Genomic DNA, 19,415 nt, shown 5'->3' with positions numbered 1-19,415 from the left:
GCCGGTGCTGTGTGGAGAAGTGGCTTGTTGCCGCGAGCAGCAGCATGCAGAGCTCAGCAAACAGGCGCTTCTCCGCACAACACCGGCTCTCCACACACAGGATGACTTTTGATTGAAACGGCCACCGAAGTCGGCCCCGATAATCGTAAATATTGAACATGTTTAATACTTGCGATTATCGGCGCCGAACGTTTTCCGAGCCGATTGTCGGGGGAATTTTGACTCTTAACACACCACACACTACAAGAGAATCTTATAAGATAATCTTAAGACCTTAAGATAATCGGGCGGTGTCTGTCCGTGGTCGGAAGGGGGAAAATCGGGGCAAAATCAGCCCGATTATCTTTATGTGTGTGGCAGGCTTAAATTTCAAAGGTCAAGGTCATACTAGTGACCTCACAACATCTGGTCAACATCTTTATATTTGGTGCAAACATGGACTTGGACTTCAGAATGAATGGATTAGATTTCAGTGGCGAAAGCGACAACTACACACTACACTGGTTTGGATCACTTGTTCTCATGAATCCGTCACTGAAATGAATGAGAGTTTTTCACTGCTGTTGAAATGGTTGAAATCAAGTCCAGTTAGAGCAGAAAGACAAACTGAACATAGATGCACTGGGTTGTTTGATCTTCTACGTTTCATTTTTGATTTTAATGCACCACATTAAATATTTACTTCACAGTTGTTGTGTTTCTCATCAGAAAACAAGCAGCAGCTGTGAAGTGAAACTCTTCACCCTCAGCAACACTTCAGGGTTGATGAGAAACTGATGAAACTGATGAAACAATGGCGCCGACATCGTTAAAAAAACATTTAAATCTTTAGGTTGTTTTCTCCCTCAGGTCGACGCACACACATCACACAACTGAATCATTTAAATCACAGTAACAGCAGCAGAGAAGTAAACGAACTGTAAACGACTACATGTTGGACTCCTGCAGCAACGAATAATCCAGCACTAAACCAGTCTTATTTCACAGAATCCTATTTATAGCACAGAGCAGGAAACCCACTCGTTCTGCTGGGTTCATCAGCAGCACATTCAGACTTCCCACCTCCCCACCCGGCCTCCCACTGTGCCACCGCGTCACCAAGATACCGAGGCGCTCGGTGAAAATCACCTCAGTGCGTCAACGGCAACGCCTTTCAGTTTTCACAGATTCAAGGTGACTTCATCTACGGCTGAAAAAAAACTCAACATGAGAGGAATAGATGAAAAGGGCAGAAACATCTGCAGCTCAAGGTCTGAATGAAGACACAGGAGCAAATATCTCCTTATTAAATCATCTCAATGGTTTGATGGACACAAGATCGTTAGGACAAATGAGACTTGAGGAAGAAAAGTCTTGGACACGGGACCTTCAGTAGAAACGAGACCTTGAGAAGAAACTAGAGATTCAGGATAAGCGAAACTTCCAGGACAAATGAGACCTTCAGGACACAAGAGCTTCTGGACAAACCAGACCGTCAGGACAAATGAGACCTTCAAGATACAAGACCCTCAGGACAAACAAGACATTCAAGACACAAGAACTTCAGGATACAAGACGTTCTGGACAAATGAGACCTTCCCGACACAAGACCTTCTGGACAAATGAGACCGTCAGGAGACAAGACCTTCTGGACAAATGAGACCTTCAGGACACAAGAGCTTCTGGACACAAGACCTTAAGGACACAAGACCTTCAAGACACAAGACCTTAAGGACACAAGACCTTCAAGACACAAGACCTTAAGGACAAACAAGACCGTCAGGACACAAGACCTTCTGGGCAAATGAGACCTTCAGGACACAAGAGCTTCTGGACACAAGACCTTCTGGACAAATGAGACCTTCAGGACACAAACCCTTAATGACACAAGACCTTGAGGACAAACAAGACCTTCAGGAAACAAGACGTTCAGGACAAATGCGACCTTCAAGATACAAGACCCTCAGGACAAACAAGACCTTCAGGACAAATGAGACCTTCAGGACAAATGAGACCTTCAAGACACAAGACCTTCAAGACACAAGACCTTCAGGACACAAGACCTTCAGGACACCGAGACTCTGAGCTGAACCTCTGTCAGCTGTGATTTGATCTGATGAAACCTGAACCAGTCCGATGTGATGTTCATGAACTGGATTAGATGAAAATCCACTGTCAGTGGGATTTGGGTCCTCGCTCGTCCTGATGCTCCTCACTGCTCTGTGTCTTTGTCCTGCAGCTTTTGTTCCACTTCAGCTCATTAATGTGCAAATCTACTCATCCCCAGAAATCCTCTTAACTTCGACATGTCCACACTCTTTCTGCTCTGTCGCTCACACATTCTCATGTTTTGTCTGTTTCCTTTGTAGAAAAAAAAACAGAAACAGTTTTAAATTCTCCCCGTTCATGGTGCTCGTACCGGTTTGATGTCGCGGTGCAGGAAGCCCACGGAGTGGATCGCCTCGATGGACTCCAGGATCTGCTTCCCGAGCCGCAGCGTGGTGCTCATGGTGAAGGTCCCTCTGGGCTGACTCCTCCGCAGGTCGGCCAGGTTGCGACCCTGCAGCGACAACAAGGGAGAAACATTGCTCAGATACGGAGCACACTACAGACGAGTGCAGCTGTCACCATGGTAACGCATCTCTGTACAAAACACTTTGATTTTAAATCCCATATAGAGCCTGTTATAATTCTGCGTTTTTGTGCATTTCATAAGAAAATAACAAATGACAGGGAAAAAATATTCAAATTTAAATTCCTGATTTACAGCAATAGAGGGTATGCACGCGACGTCACGGTAGGCTACTTGGAAGTCGCTGTGGAACGTCCACTGAGCGGCAAAAAACAACGCAAGTAACGAAGCGATTTTCTCCGAGCCCATACAAGTCTGACATGTCTAGCTTCTAGCATGTAGAGCAGCATGACCTAACAGAGCTGCTAAAAATCTTGAGGATATGTCTCACTTTGACCGAGTTACATTCAAGAACCTGTTCTCAATGACAGAAAGTAAATTCACTGGAGCTGTAATTTTTTTTTCGATCGATCAGCTGTGTTTACAGTTTCAGGTATCATAGTTAGCTATGATGGTTAGACTGATAAATTAGTCCTCTAACACAGTGTTTCTCAAATGGGGGTACGCGTACCCCTAGGGGTACGTGAAGGCACTCCAGGGGGTACGTGAGATTTTAAATATATAGGCCTATATTAAAAAAATATCTAAATTCCAAAATCCATTAAAATAATTATATAATGGATATATCAATAAAATACATGTCTAAATTCATAAACTAAATCTTATATTCAGTGGGCTACTTAATTAATTATCCTAAAAAAGAAAACCGAGCCCCCCCACACCAGATGGTTTAACCCAACCTGGCATTTGCTGCACGGCATCGCCTGTCAATCAAACAACGGGGTTGACGTAGCAGCAGCGCTGCTGAAACACGGAGGGATAAGTGATAAAAAAAAAGGCAAACCAGCGCAGGTAAATTCCCGACAGTGTTCAGAAGAATTTGTGATGAAGGGATTCACGTCCACGAGTTGCAACCCACTCTAGGCATCATGTTTTGTTTTTCTTCTGTGGGGAGAAGTTACAAACAGTGGCATGAAGTTGGCTCATCTCCAGACGCATCTCAACACAAAACATGCACGACATGTCGGTGAGCCTCCTGACTGCTTCATGAGGAAACTTTATGAATTCAGGTTGTTGTTACATGAGATTTTAAACGACAGCATCAAAGTGATCAACTTCATAAAGTCAAGGCCACTAATGCAGGTGTGTTTCACTGCCTCAGTTAACACAGACAGAGAGAGAAGTCCTCTGGCTCTCAACCTGTTGTTATGATCTGAAGCCACACCTCTGATAGAGCACAGCCCCCCCATGCCACCGTGTTCCAGGACAACTGACCTGCAAAGCAGTAGCCCTACTGTCTGGACTTTTATTGTGTGTGTGAAGAAATGTGTGTCTATAATTGATATCATGAATTCATTTTGAGAACAGATATTTATTAGATAGCATTTTAGACTGATGATTATTCTCATGTGCAAAAATCTTTATAATCAAGTTGATTATTTTTTAGTCTGTATTTCTATATATTTTTTATTTCCAAATAGTTCAAAAGAGGCCACTATAACCAATGTTTTACACAGTTTTAAAGTAAAATAAAGCAGACACTGATGACACATTGCTGTGTTTTACGTCTTTTGGTCCAAAAATGCTTTGCGCTGGGTAGGGGGTACTTGGCTGAAAAAATATTTCACAGGGGGTACTTCACTGAAAAAAGATTGAGAACCACTGCTCTAACACATCCTACAGTTTGACTTGTTAGAGTTTTTCAGAATAAAAGCAGCTTGTGTTTAAGTGTCGGGAGTCACTGTCAAGACGACAGTAACAGCTGTAATCTCGTCCCTCTGCACAATAACACTGAGCTTGTCTGTCACTCTGCAGGTACCGCGGTCACACTGTGTGTTACTATGGTTACAGGATTGTCAGTATGTGTTACCATGGTTACAGGATTGTCAGTGTCTGTGGAGCAGACGGTTTTGGGGAGCTGGTTGTCGACTCCTTTTGACATCAATTTGTTTTGATCTAAGATATTTTATCCAGTTTATGAGTCCACCGCTATCCGCCAGCACGTTGAGGGAGGTTTGTTTTGCCACTCAGTCCGAACCGAAGGGGCGTTGCCGAGGGCAACGTGACATAAACGCATACCCTCTACAGTATGTGACATCACTGATTTTCTAGAGTTATATCAATAGTTACAAGTTTTATTTAAGATGACAATTAAACAATATCAATTAAGAGCTGCTACGATTTGTTTGTCCTACGACTGTGGACAGTAAAGGAGAAAATGTTGAAGCCCCGCCCACGTGTCAAGTCAACAACTACAACCCCCATGAGTCTTTGCTGCAGTGCTGCAGTGTTACCCTTCACAATAAAAGCCTTGAGTCCATAGCGGCCATCACTCACCTGGAGCTGCATGACCACGTAGTTGAATTTGTCGTTTCTCCCGCAGCCAATAAACTTACAGACGTGGTTTTTACCTGGAAAAGAGCGAGGAGAAGAGTCAGTGAAGGCAACTTGTCTTTTATCAGTCAGTCAGTCAGTGTCAAGTTTCCACCTTCAGACTGAACTCAGGGTTTCCCGCAGCGCTTTCCTGTTAAAGAGATAGTTCAACATTTTGGCAAATTGGCCCATTGCCATAATCGCTATAGTCATAGCAGTAGGTTCATTACCTTTAATTGTAGGTGTAAGCTATTTTCAGTACAGCGGAGCGCAGCAGCTGGCTGCTCAGAGCTACGCTATGGAGGCTAACGGAATTTCTTGGTTTCCCTCATTAAACTCATCAAATTCAACATCCCAAAACTCCACAGCGCTTTTGTAGACAAGTTGTGAGCTGCACAACCACCACGCTATGAGATAATGACGGAACGATACGAAACGGAGCCGTTTTCGAGGTAAATTCATACAAAACCGCTGATGCGCGTTGCGTTCAGGGACAGTTTTTCAGCAAGCAGTCTCCGTATTTACCCTGTATTTACCTCGAAAACGGCTCCGTTTCGTATCGTTCCGTCATTATCTCATAGCGTGGTGGTTGTGCAGGTCACAACTTGTCTACAAAAGCGCTGTGGAGTTTTGGGATGTTGAATTTGATGAGTTTAATGAGGGAAACCAAGAAATTCCCTTAGCCTCCATAGCGTAGCTCTGAGCAGCCAGCTGCTGCGCTCCGCCGTACTGAAAATAGCTTACACCGACAATTAAAGGTAACGAACCTACTGCTATGACTATAGCAATTATGGCAATGGGCCAATTTGCCAAAATGTTGAACTATCCCTTTAAGGCGGCCGCCTTAACAACAAAGAAGGAATCTGAAGGTTTTCAGTTTAATGTCTCCCCCCGTCGACAGGTCAGACACCACCTTAACTAACAAATTTTCGGGGGGAAACACTGGAACTCATTACATTAAAGGACAATTCCGGGCAAATTCAACTTGGGGGTGTATGTTCCTAACATTTTAGGTCTGAAAGAAGGAATCTGAAGATTTTCAGTTTAATTGCTCCTGTTTTGCGATAGTTGTGTCTGTCCCCGCGTGTTCCATCCCTCAAAGCCACAGACAGCGTCAGATGGCTACTCAAACATGCAACAAGAAGTTTATTTACTTCAACAAGCCGACATGTTTGTAAAACTAGATCTAATTCAAAGTCTCGCGCGAGACCCAAGTTGATGCTCGGTGTGTTCAGGTGCAGTGGGAAGCTCCCGTTTGTGTCATAAACACAGGAATATCAACTCTGGACTTGCTTCAAGTGTACATTTCTTTCCAGACAGTGTCAGGTGGAGACTCAAACATGCGACAAGAAGTTTTTTTTACTTGAAGCAAGTCAAGAGTTGATATTCCTGTGTTTATGACACAAACAGGAGCTTCCCACTGCACCTGAACACACCGAGCGTCAACTTGGGTCTCGACTCCTCCAGACTTTGAATTAGATCTAGTTTTACAAACATGTCGGCTTGTTGAAGTAAATAAACTTCTGGCTGCATGTTTGAGTCTCCATCTGACGCTGTCTGTGGCTTTGAGGGATGGAAACAGCCTAAGCAGCAGAACTTCAATCCGCTCCCTTCAGATTCCTTCTGTTAGACCTAAAATGTTAGGAACATACAGCCCCGAGGTGAATTCGCCTGGAATTGTCCTTTAAGAAACGGGCTAATGTTTGTAAAGCTTGTTTAAAAGCTTTAAATAGCTTTAAACCTGGACCTGGACCAAACTCTCCATTTCAGCTGAACCAGTTTATGTCGTTAACATTTTATTTATGTTCCAGCTGAGTGTTTTTCTACAGTGCATCATGTTGGTGAGTGACTGCTGGACCGGAGCTGATGGCGCTCGTCAGCTGGAAACTCGATGCTGCTGTGACTCAGCTGCTCTGATTAGTAATGAACTGACCAATCACGTGCTGCTGTGACACACACACATGAAACACAATCTCTGCTTTAGATCAACTGTGACATAACAAAGTTACACAACCTCAACCGTCATCATCATCGTTTATCTCAAGCATTAAATTCAATATGTGAAAGAGCTGCTGTTCATTTTTACCGTCCTGACCTTGAACGACCCCTAATGATGCGTTCAAGTTCCATAAAGGTAGATGTTTGTGTTAAAGCAGATATCAGTGGCACGGCCGTTTCGGCTAATGCTGTGTTCAAGGCAGGCTTTTGAAACCGTAAGTTACAGCTTCAAGTCATAACTACGACTTGGTAGCGTTCCAGGTAACCCGTAGCTCGTGTTTTTACCGTCCTGTTGTCTGTGAAAGTTCCCTATAACGGCCACTCGTAACTTCCGACCCGTGAACTCGTACCAGATCGAACTGGTATGACTTCACAGGAAGGAAAAACACAAAGTACGAGTTTCCTTGAACGCACCATGAGTTAGCAGCCCCCGCCCTTGTCAGGCATCAATTGGTCCTCGTGCTACGTCACCACATTCACACGCATCCCTTGGCTGCACACACAGCCCTTCATGCCGTTCTCTCCCCTCATTGGATAACACTTGTATCCCACAAGGAAAATTTTCTCCTCGGGTTACAGCAGAGCAGAGTGACGGAGAGACTCGTGTTTAGGCTGAAATACTTCATGTAAGTGATTGCTGACGGAAAATAGGACTATTTAGGACTTATATTAACAAAAACATTCCACTGATATCTGCTTTAAAGCTCCATACAGTATAAAGGTAGATGTTTGTGTTAAAGCTCCATACAGTATAAAGGTAGATGTTTGTTTTAAAGCTCCTTCAAAATAAAGGTAGATGTTTGTGTTAAAGCTCCTTTAAAATAAAGGTAGATGTTTGTATTAAAGCTCCATACAGTATAAAGGTAGATGTTTGTGTTAAAGCTCCATACAGTATAAAGGTAGATGTTTGTGTTAAAGCTCCATACAGTATAAAGGTAGATGTTTGTGTTAAAGCTCCATACAGTATAAAGGTAGATGCTTGTGTTAAAGCTCCATACAGTATAAAGGTAGATGTTTGTGTTAAAGCTCCTTCAGTATAAAGGTAGATGTTTGTGTTAAAGCTCCATACAGTATAAAGGTAGATGTTTGTGTTAAAGCTCCATACAGTATAAAGGTAGATGTTTGTGTTAAAGCTCCATACAGTATAAAAGTAGATGTTTGTGTTAAAGCTCCATACAGTATAAAGGTAGATGTCCATGTGTAGTGTGATTATAAAGCAGCTCTAGGTTCTATATTAACACTGTGAAAGTATCAAAGCCTCAGTCCACAGAGAAATGCACACAGCCTGTATTCAGAAACTGAGCCTTAAAACCAGCCGTCAGGACTTCCTGTCACTTTGTGATGTCACAACTAAGCCCCGCCCCCTCACCACCTGGACCCACCATCCAACAACAACGTGCAGGATTTGGTTAAGGAGTTTTTATCCCTGAATTTACCTGAATTCTTTTAACTTGTACAAATAAATAAATCAAACAATTAGCTAATTAATAAGAAAAAAGATGAAACTAGATTTAAGGATCTAGTCGAGGTTTCCGTGTGGATGTTCTCACCCTGCAGCTTCTTCAGCACCGCCACCTCCATCTTCAGCACCTGTTTGGGCTGCTGGGCCGACTCCACCTTCAGCGCCACGTTCTCCCGCGTCAGCAGGTCCAAGGCCTCGTAGATCTCCCCGAAGCCGCCCCCACCGATCTTCTTCAGCTGAGGGAGGAGCACAGGACAGAGCCACGGTCAGTTTGGTCTGTTAATGTCAGAGCTGCTTTAAAGGGATAGTTCACCCAAGATTGAAATTTTCTCAATTATCTCCTCCATCATTATCCCCTCCCCCTCATGTGGACTAAGGGCTGGGAGAAGTTTCAGAGTCCTCCGTGGCTTCTCTGAGTTACAGGGGGTCTCGGCGTAGCAGTGCATGTCCATATAACGGTTGCAAATGGATACCAACTGTCTTCGTAACAAAAAGACACACCAAAAAACATCCAAATACCTCCATGCTGCTCGTATGTAATGTCCGTCTTGTATCAAAGCCCCGAAATGCAAAATTGTCCCGAAAAAAAATTGAATAAGTCTATATTTCAAGCTTGTTTGTAGCGGAAGCTCCTCTTCCTGGTTCGTCCAAATTTGATGAACCAGGAAGAGAAGCTTTGAGAAACTTCTGCTACAAAACAAGCTTGAAATATAGACTTATTTCTCATGTCGGGGCTTCAATACAAGACGGACATTACATCCGAGCAGCATGGAGGTATTTGGATGTTTTTTGGTGTGTCTTTTTGTTACGAAGACAGTTGGTATCCATTTGCAACCGTTATATGGACATGCAGTGCTGCACGGAGCCCCGCTGTAACTCAAGAGAAGCCACGGAGGACTCTGAAACTTCTCCCAGCCCTTAGTCCACATGAGGGGGAGGAGATAATGAATGAAATTTAAATTTTGGGTGAACTATCCCTTTAAGCTGGAGCCACAAGAGCCCCGCCAAAATAAAAGATCACCATCGATACAACAGAAAATTAGAGAGTGAAAAGCTGCCTTTTTGGCCCAATATCCTCCAACTTGTTCCTGTTTTTGTCTTTTCTTTATACATTTATTTATCTGTCTGTGTGTGTGTGTGTGTGTGTGTGTGTGTGTGTGTGTGTGTGTGTGTGTGTGTGTGTGTGTGTGTGTGTGTGTGTGTGTTGGACTTCAGTTCCGTGAAAACAGTAAATTGATCACTGAAGTGCAAACAGCCTGCAGGCTCCACGCTGCGATCTGATTGGCTGAGACAGGAGCTGTGTTATGTAAGAAACCAGAGGAAACTCAAAGAACCACAGCCATGTTTGTTTTTTTTAATTTTTTTTTCATGCATTAGCCATTTAACTACTGGTCACATGGACTTCACTAATTCAGTCTGAGTCATTTTTTATTTTTTATTATTAAAGAAAAAAATCAATGTTTTGATGTTTCAGTCAAAAACACTGAACGTCTATTAGCACCGATTGTTGAAATCATAATTAATATAAAAGGAAATGGCACGACATAAAATTACAATTTTAGGGAATTTTGAAGAATGTATTAAAGGGACAATGAGGAGTTTGTATCTGGTTATAAAAAAGTCTGATATTAATGTGGATGAATCTCCGTTACCACTTGTTAATGGTCCATTTTAGATAAATCTATGGTTTTGTCTCTATGGTTATTTTGTTATTATTAGTGGTGGTGGAAATGCTGGGCGAGCCGACCAGCGTTTCTTTACTTTCGGTTTCGTGGCGAGTCATGAGAATAACGCCGCCGAATCTCCGTTTATGGTGGGAACTACGACGGTATGTGATCGTCTTCCAACCTCTGACTTTAATTCTTGATGAATGAAAACATGAGTCTGTCTTGCGCCGGTCAAAGAATTTCACGGTGCGCGGAGGCTCATGAATGTAGTGTGAAAACACTTCGCTTTTCCAAAACTCCTCGTTGTCCCTTTAAAGCTCCACAGTCTTCCTGACTCACCACTTTCCATCGGTCTTTGACCATGCAGTTTGGCGGCAGGATGTCGGCCTGCTCGGACGTCCCGTTCATGTTGGCGTTGTCCTGGAGGCTGGGCACTAGGCACTGCATCTGCCAGCCAGACAGAACACGAGCAGCTCCCAGCTTAAAAGAGCCATTTATCTGTGAGGAGACGGGGAGGAAGGAAGGAAGGGGGGAGGAGAGGAGGAGAGGAGGAGAGGAAGGAAGGAAGGAAGGAAGGAAGGGGGAGAGCAGGGCAGAGAAATTAGAGATTTTAACGCGGGTCGTCTCGGTGCCGGGAGGCTCCGGAGCTGAGCCAATCACAGCAGTCCAGTATAATAATAATAACAACAGGCACTACAGATGGCTGGCGGCCATTAGAAGCCATTCTTCAGCTGGATCAGGCTACAGGCCGGTGAGGGTGGGGGGAGGGGGGGGCAGGGTTGGGGTGTGTGATGGTATTTGCAGTAACTTGAGCAAATATCATGTCTGCAGAGGAAGCAGTCGGACGCTCTGCGCTGCTCGTCCCGACTGCAGCAGCCGCCCCGCAGGTTCGATTGCCGCGCGACGGCCGTCGACCCGACCGAATCGTCAGAGATCAGAACAGGCCGGTTTTCAGTTTTCAAGTCAATCGTCTGAACTAACAACCAACCATCAGCAGCAGCAGCAGCAGCATGGCACAGAGGCTCGTCCTTCTGAACTAGACGACGCTGCTCTGATTCCATTAGAAACCTCGGTTCTTTTCACAGTAAAGGAACAGTCTGACATTCATGAGAAAACAGACTTCACGTTTTTCTTGCTGAGAGTCAGAAGTTCAGATAGACACCACTCTCATATCTGCAAATATGATGCTACAGCTAGCCGGTTAGCTTAGCTTAGCTTAGCACAGCATAGCATAAAGACTGGAAACAGATGAAAACAACTTAGCCTCGTAAACCAGCCTCTCCCGGAAATGCATTATTTCATTTCTGAGGGAGAGTCCGGCCTCATTCCCCCTGTAAGCGTTTGGTGTGGGCGGGAGCTGGGCGGGAGTAGTAGCGTTGACAGACAACCCCATTCAGCCAATCAGCAAGTTGGTGTATCAAACTTTTGCCGAATCCAGTTGGAAGAACAGCGAAAACGTCTTTTCCTTCACGAAACTCAACAGGCGCCGACTCTTGCTCTTGTTTAACTGCTGTAACGGATGGTATTTCAGTAAGAACTTCCCTTGTTGCTGTTTTTAGGCTGCTACTGCTATAATAGCTCTGCCGTGGTAAGAGGCCCATTCCCCTTGTAAGCGTTTGGCCTGAAACCCTCAGAAGGCCGAGCCAATCAGCGTCGCCGCTCAGATTTCTGTGATTGACACAGCACGTTGGCCAATCAGGGACCGACTGGTGCAAAGCCCCGTCACTACACTGCGCGACTCTCAGTAGCATCTAGCAGTAGCAGCCTAGAAACAGCAACAAGGGAAGTTCTTACTACATCCATTACAGCAATTAAACAAGAGCAAGAGTCGGCGCTTGTTGAGTTTCTTGAAGGAAGACGAGGACGAAGTTTTCGCTGTTCTTCCAACTGGATTCGGCAAAAGTTTGATCTATCAACTTACTGATTGGCTGAATGCGGTTGTCTGTCAACGCTACTACTCCCGCCCAGCTCCCGCCTACCCCAAACGCTTACAGGGGGAATGAGGCCAGACTCTCCCGAGAAATGAAATGAAATGAAATGCATTTCCAGGAGAGGCTGGTTTACGAGGCTAAAAACAACTAGCCTGAAATGAAGAATTTCCGTTCTCAGTCTTTATGCTAAGCTAAGATAAGATAAGCGGCTGCTAGCAGTACGCTACATAGATGACACACCTTGACAGTGGTACGAATCTGAACATCTAGAGCCAGAAAAAGAACAAGCTTATTTCACAAAATGTTAAACCATTCCTTTAAAAATACAGTTCAGAGGAAAAAAGAAAAAAAAAAGATTAATACTGATAAGGGCTGAAGAACCGAACCTCAATACTTTGGGCTGAAAAAAAAACAAATACTGAAATTGCGGTTACTGCGGTTAAATCTGTGTTCATTTACTTAGATTGAGTTCTGAATAATTTATCAGAACGGGTACTGTATGGTTGAACAAAGAGGAAAAGTATCTGTTATCTTGTATCAACACAAGTATTGAACGTGTTCTGACTCCAAGCCCTTATAATAAAAGCAAAAAATTAGTACTTGACAAATAACTCGTTTTGTTATTGAGGTGCAAAGGGCTTGTTTAGTCACAGAAGCTCAATGTGTGTGGTTTACGTAGGAATTATGGGTAATCTGGCCTGGCAGGCAGTGCATGCTCCCACACTCAGTGAGTTTACACCGTTTATATTTTCATTGAGGTTTCTGGTGCTGAACATAAACTTTTGTCTGGATTGTGGAGTTGAGGACCAAACATCTGGAGGGGGGGGGGGGGGGGGGGGGGAGCTCTGCCTGCAGGACGACTTCAGGGGAAAGAAAAGTCCCAGTGGTTTTGTTTTGTTTTTTAATGTGGTTAAATATTTGGTGTTATTTTTAACGAAACTTGAATATTTTATTACGAAATTTGTATATTTGTTCAAATTCTTAAGGTCACGGTGAAAACTGTCCAAACTCAGCTGCTTCTGCAAATAATGTGGGGATTGGATGGATTTGGGTTAGTGTTTGCATTGACTAATGAACAAATAAAATATTGATTTAAATAATAAACCAGTAAAGAACCAAAATTACAATATTAAATAAAAAAAAGAAATCAATAAAATCTACATAACAGGAAATGATAAAGTTTCACAATTTCCTGTAATTTCTTTTAATGAATTAATGAACAAAATGTACCTATAAAAAAAATATTAAAATTCCAAATTTGATAAAACATAAGAAATTTAAAGAAACAAGATTATAAAATGATGATGATTAATCAATTTCTATTACAAATGTTGTCATTTGTTTAATTTATGCAAAGAATCAAAACAATAAACCAAAAACTAATAATTAATAATTTATATAAATTGAGATTATGCATTTAATATGAAAATCTTATAATTTGTTTGCTTTTGACCTGTGCAAATAATAAATATATAGAAAGAAATGAAATTTAAAAATAAAAAGGAAATTTTAAATTGGAAAAATTCTAAAAAAAAAGAAAAAAAAAGAAAAAAAAAAGTAATAACTAAAATTAGTATTGAGTAATACGCATGGCTGTTTAAAGGACAATTCCAGGCGAATTCAACTCGGGGCTGTATGTTCCTAACATTTTAGGTCTAACAGAAGGAATCTGAAGATTTTCAGTTTAATGTCTCCTGTTTTGCGGTAGTTGTGTGTCTGTCCCCACGTCGCCACGGCAGCGATGAATGGGAGCGGATTGAAGTTCTGCTGCTTAGGCTGTTTCCATCCCTCAAAGCCACAGACAGCGTCAGATGGAGACTCAAACATGCAGCCAGAAGTTTATTTACTTCAACAAGCCGACATGTTTGTAAAACTAGATCTAATTCAAAGTCTCCCGGAGTCTCGCGCGAGACCCAAGTTGACGCTCGGTGTGTTCAGGTGCAGTGGGAAGCTCCCGTTTGTGTCATAAACACAGGAATATCAACTCTTGACTGACTTCACGTGTACATTTTTTCCCACAGACAGCGTCAGGTGGAGACTCAAACATGCAGCCAGAAGTTTATTTACTTCAAGCAAGTCAAGAGTTGATATTTCTGTTTTTATGACACAAACGGGAGCTTCCCACTGCACCTGAACACACCGAGCGTCAACTTGGGTCTCGACTCCGCCAGACTTTGAATTAGATCTAGTTTTACAAACATGTCGGCTTGTTGAAGTAAATAAACTTCTGGCTGCATGTTTGAGTCTCCATCTGACGCTGTCTGTGGCTTTGAGGGATGGAAACAGCCTAAGCAGCAGAACTTCAATCCGCTCCCATTCATCGCTGCCGTGGCGACGCGGGGACAGACACAACTACCGCAAAACAGGAGACATTAAACTGAAAACCTTCAGATTCCTTCTTTTAGACCTAAAATGATAGAAACATACAGCCCCGAGTTGAATTCGCCTAGAATTGTCCTTTAACACAGAGAGTGGGTTAGTAGTTGGGTTTTAGTGGTTTCCCTGTTCCAGACTCAGACTCTGAGCATCACCACACCCTGACGCTCTGGTTTTCTGTCTCTGTCTCGACCGGAGCAACATGACAACATGTCTGCCATCATGAATGGTTCTCAGTTCTCAGTGGATTCGTGGGGGGGAGAAATTTTGAAGTTCAAAGTGATGCATGTCAGTCCCCAAACCATGCTGTTGTTGTGCATGCAATGCCACGGGCCGTCATCGGTGCATGCAGAGCTCAGGCCGACTGCAGATACAATGGAGAGTGTGAATCCGTCCGCTGCGTTTCCAGTCAGACCAGCTCCGACAGAGGACTGGACGGACTGGGAGAGGAGGAGAGGAGGAGAGGAGGAGGAGGAGGAGGAGGAAAAGGAGGGGAGGAGGCTTCTCTGCACCTGCAGTGATACAGCTCTGTGAAACACCAGCATCATCATCATCATCATCATGGTCAACATCATCATCATCAGCAGCAGCAGCATCATCAGCATCGGGAGCCGCTGTAACACTGGAGATGTAGTGAAACCTGCTGCTGAGCCGCCGCTCGCTGCAGCGGGCGGAGCCACAGAGTGTCCCTGAACGCACCGCGACAGTCCTACACAACAACAACACAACACAACCGGCCAATCACGGCTGCTGCTATCCAACAGGTGCAATATAATTAATTAAATAGAGTTAATACTAATACTACAGTGTTGATGGTATTTTTTTAATAATTCAACGAACCATGTCAGCCACATCTGTATAGATACGTATATATATTTTTATATTTCAACGAATCATGTCAATTGCAACTTACTAGCACAACTGTTTAGATTTATATTTTTATATTTAAAATGAATCATGTCAATCGCAACTGTATAAACATACTGTATACTTTTATATTTCAATGAATCATGTTAAATCGCAGCTGTATAGATTATATATATATTTTTTTTACAATCCAAAGAATCATGTCTAACCCTGTAACTATGTAAATGTACTTTTCCTGTTATCTACTGGTCCTCTGTCTTTTTGGACTTTTTATGTTAATTGTTGTATTGTTTTGGGGACTACGGATGTAATTTAGTACATGTGCTAAATCCGGTGTATTTACTGTGGGTACTCTAGTACTCACTGTCCATTAATATGCATTGTCCCGACTAAATAAACAAATAAAGTAAAGTATGATAATACTTGTTTTCCTCTCTGTGTGCATCATTCTCTCTCTCCATATTATTTCCTTATTTAAATACATTAATACATTATTGAAACTGATGTAACATGATGATGAATAGAAATAATAATAAAGGATCGTTCATATAAAAACTATATTTGTGGAAATAAATAATCAAATTGCTCATTAATGAAAGAAATAGAAAATAAAATAATAATTACTATAAAACAAAATTACAAACTTGTGTATAATGTTTGAATTTGAAAATTCATAAATTAATAAAGAATAATAATCAAAACATATATAGTTTAAAATTTAAACCCAAGGACAGATTGGAAACTTGGGGAAAATAACAAAAAACAATATCAATTTTCATAACAATTATAATTATGAGAATAATAAACATGTTGTTGCTGCTGCTTTGTTTAGTGACACTTCATGTAGTTTAATACTCAGTATTGTAAAATGCACTAGTATTACATAGTATATTATAATCATTATATTATGTTTTATACAATCTATCACACCCTGAATTGTAATATTTTATATCCTTATCCTGTTACGCTAAATCTTGTTTTATAGATTCTTGCAGCTTCCTATCTCGTGGTATTGTGCAGCACCATTCAACGTGGTGTTGTGCATCTTAAGGATTGTTAATATGTGGAAATAAATAATCAAATTGCTCATTAATGAAAGAAATAGAAAATAAAAGAATAATTACCATAAAACAAAATTACACAATTTTTACAACAAACTTTTTGAATTTGAACTTGTATAAAAAAAATCCATTAATTCATGAATTAATAAAGAATAATAATCAAAACATATATATTTTAAAATTTAAAACCAAGGACAGATTGGAAACTTGGGGAAAATAACAAAAAACAATATCAATTTTCATAATAATTATAATTATGATAATAATAAACATGTTGTTGCTGCTGCTTTGTTTAGTGACACTTCATGTAGTTTAATACTCAGTATTGTAAAATGCACTAGTATTACATAGTATATTATATTCATTATATTATGTTTTATACAATCTATCACACCCTGAATTGTAATATTTTATATCCTTATCCTGTTACGCTAAATCTTGTTTTATAGATTCTTGCAGCTTCATATCTTGTGATATTGTGCAGTACCATTCAGCGTGGTGTTGTGCATCTTAAACAAACAATTCCCTCTCCATATTATTTGTTTATCTAAATACATGAATACATTATTGAAACTGATGTAACATAATGTTGAATATAAATAATAATAAAGGATTGTTAATATAAAAACTATATTTGTGTTGATTTCGACATATGCAAATAAATAATCAAATTGCTCATTAATGAAAATTGAAAATAAAAGAATAATTACTATAAAACAAAATTACAAACTTTTGTGTAATGTTTGAATTTGAACTTGTGTAAAAATACATTAATTGTAATATTTTATATCCTTATCCTGTTACGCTAAATCTTGTTTTACTGATTCTTGCAGCTTCATATCTTGTGGTATTGTGCAGCACCGTTCGGCGTGGTGTTGTGCGTATTAAACAATACGACTGTGGTGTAAATAAGAGAAACTCTGTGGTTCTGCATCACTGCGTCGTCGTGGTGCATCGGAGCGTCTCAGCAGCAGCTCAGAGTGAAACATCCTCACAGACACTTTCTCTACCTTCACACCGCAGTCTGCTCTTCTTCATCTTCTCGTCTTCGTCTCCTTCACCTACAAATCTACCAATCTTGTTTTTCTAGTGGGGAGGGGGAAGGGGAGTAGGAGGGAGGGGGGGGGGGGCAAGGGGGTGCTCTGCCAGAAGCCGGGTTTTTTTTGCATCATTCCAGTTTTTTTTTTGATCATCAGTCAGTCAGAGCTCACCATAGTTCTGAACTCCCGGAAAACCTGACGGCTTACAACAAATCCTGAGCGGGACAAAGCCCTTCCTGTTCCTGTGTTAGCCTACAAGCCAAAACAGAGGGCACAGTTAACCAATGAGAGGAGAAGGACGACGACCGACCGCTGCAGCCGTCCGACCTGCACGCACAACCTCACACAGTGACATCACAGGGGGGCGGAGCATGGAGGGGCAACGCCTTCAGACCCTCCAACAGCAAAACTAGATTCATTCACCATTTTATTTTTGTTTCCATGTGATGCCAGATCTGCATCAGTGTTGGCAGCATTAGGAAAAACTTTAGCAGATAAATGCACAACAAAACTAATTCCAGCAGTTCAGCTGTTGCTAAATCAGTTAGCCTTGAAGCTCGGCAATGGTGTGGCCTATCAGAGCTAGTATCTACCGTGACACTCAGGCTGTATTCGAAACCGCATACTATACTGCTAGTACGTACTGATTTGGCCAAAATGCAGTAGGCTATGCAGTATGCAAACAAAAGCAAAATCTGCAGTATGCGAAAAATTTGCGCCCCTGACGTCTAACCGGTGTAGAAGTTATCTGCCATAACCAAAGCCGTGTTAAAAAAAACAACAACAAAGCCGTGTACCGTAACTATGTTATAAAGTTTAATTAATAAAGACTGATGAAGACTGATCGGTTCATTGTAAAACATTTATTTATTGATGTAAATGTGGTGGTTTGTGTCCGTAGGCTCCAGAGCCCCGAGGCAGCGCTGCTCTTCTGTCCAATACACACAGGAAGCTTCACTTTACATTCAGACTAACTAATGCTACTGCCACAATTGTTAGATTTCATCAATGAGACCAACATTTATCTCCTAAAAATAACTTAACCAGCCGGTGGTAAACCTCTAAAAACCTGCGGGTAAGTTAATTATCAACCGTTTTCTCCCCCGGGATGACGACGGAGGTTGGCCGGCCGAGCAGCTCTGCAGAGCAGCTGCTGCCTATGTGATTTACTTCTCTGAAAAACATTGGAGCAAACTTCTAAACAGCCGTCATTTTGATAAACTGGCTACATTCAGTATGTAGTATACAGTACATACTAACGCAGTATGTAGTAAACAGTACATACTAACGCAGTATGTAGTAGGTAGTACGGTAGTATGCGGTTTCGAAAACAGCCTCATTCTGCCTGGATGACACCATGGTAAACACACGCAATATGATAATAACACTTGATTTTCACCACAGATACGACACCACTGGTTTTGGAACAAAATGCATTTTCAGATTAGATGCTAACATCCTGAGCTAATATCTTAGCATCAGATTTAAAAACAAAATTCAGATATTCATCAAAACCTAGCATCCTTCAGCTCTACTTAATACAGTGACACCTTTGCGACAATGCTAATGTTGCTAGCCACATATCGCTAACAGTTTGTTGTTATCTTAGCTTTGTCATGTTGATATTTCACTGAGAAAATATATATTTTTTGTGAAGTTTTAAATTAACGTCAGTTTTGTTTTGTTTGTTTGCAACTACAGAGTTTGGCGCTGTGAAACCCCGGCGCCACCGAACACTGTTTACAAAGTTCAACGTGGATCTGACACCACATGGAAAATGAGAACAACCGCAGAACAGATCCACTGCAGAGTTAAAAGACAACCAATCGAAAAGAAGAAAAAAATACCAGCGGACGCACATTCTAATGCAAAAAAAGTCGAAATGTGCAATGTGTGTGATTAAATCAAACGACAATGTCACAATTCCCAAAAAAAACCCAATAGCCTTCCATCAATTTTTATCCATTAATGGAATATTGATCTTGAAATTCTCATTAAATGATCAAATCAGGAATAGATTAAATATTGA

At 41.6% G+C, this 19,415-nt stretch overlaps 1 protein-coding gene across 6 annotated transcripts in view; it reads right to left on the bottom strand.

The window, feature by feature from the left end:
* Window positions 1-19,415, bottom strand: part of LOC146992601 (tau-tubulin kinase 1-like) — a 63,728-nt gene that overhangs the window by 34,099 nt on the left and 10,214 nt on the right. For 4 of the 6 annotated variants that reach the window (XM_085787607.1, XM_085787581.1, XM_085787572.1 and 1 more), the window contains exons 2-5: window positions 10,451-10,609; window positions 8,533-8,680; window positions 4,949-5,022; window positions 2,399-2,539 (exon numbers count right to left, since the gene is read on the bottom strand). Coding sequence is in view for 3 of the 6 variants with exons in the window: in XM_085787581.1 (XP_085643707.1) it covers window positions 2,399-2,539; window positions 4,949-5,022; window positions 8,533-8,680; window positions 10,451-10,558 (471 nt within the window). In the remaining 3 variants the exon portion in view is untranslated. Of the gene's footprint in view, window positions 1-2,398; window positions 2,540-4,948; window positions 5,023-8,532; window positions 8,681-10,450; window positions 10,610-17,557; window positions 17,639-19,415 lie in introns of all 6 variants that reach the window. The other 2 variants (XM_085787615.1, XM_085787590.1) reach the window with 1 other exon arrangement.

The sequence above is a fragment of the Trachurus japonicus genome, chromosome 1 (assembly GCF_045865225.1).
Source record: "Trachurus japonicus isolate A0001 chromosome 1, Traja_1.0".
NCBI classification, from domain to species: Eukaryota; Metazoa; Chordata; class Actinopteri; order Carangiformes; family Carangidae; genus Trachurus; species Trachurus japonicus.
Note: the sequence above shows the minus strand (reverse complement) of the source record. Positions and strands in the feature narration are given on the sequence as shown.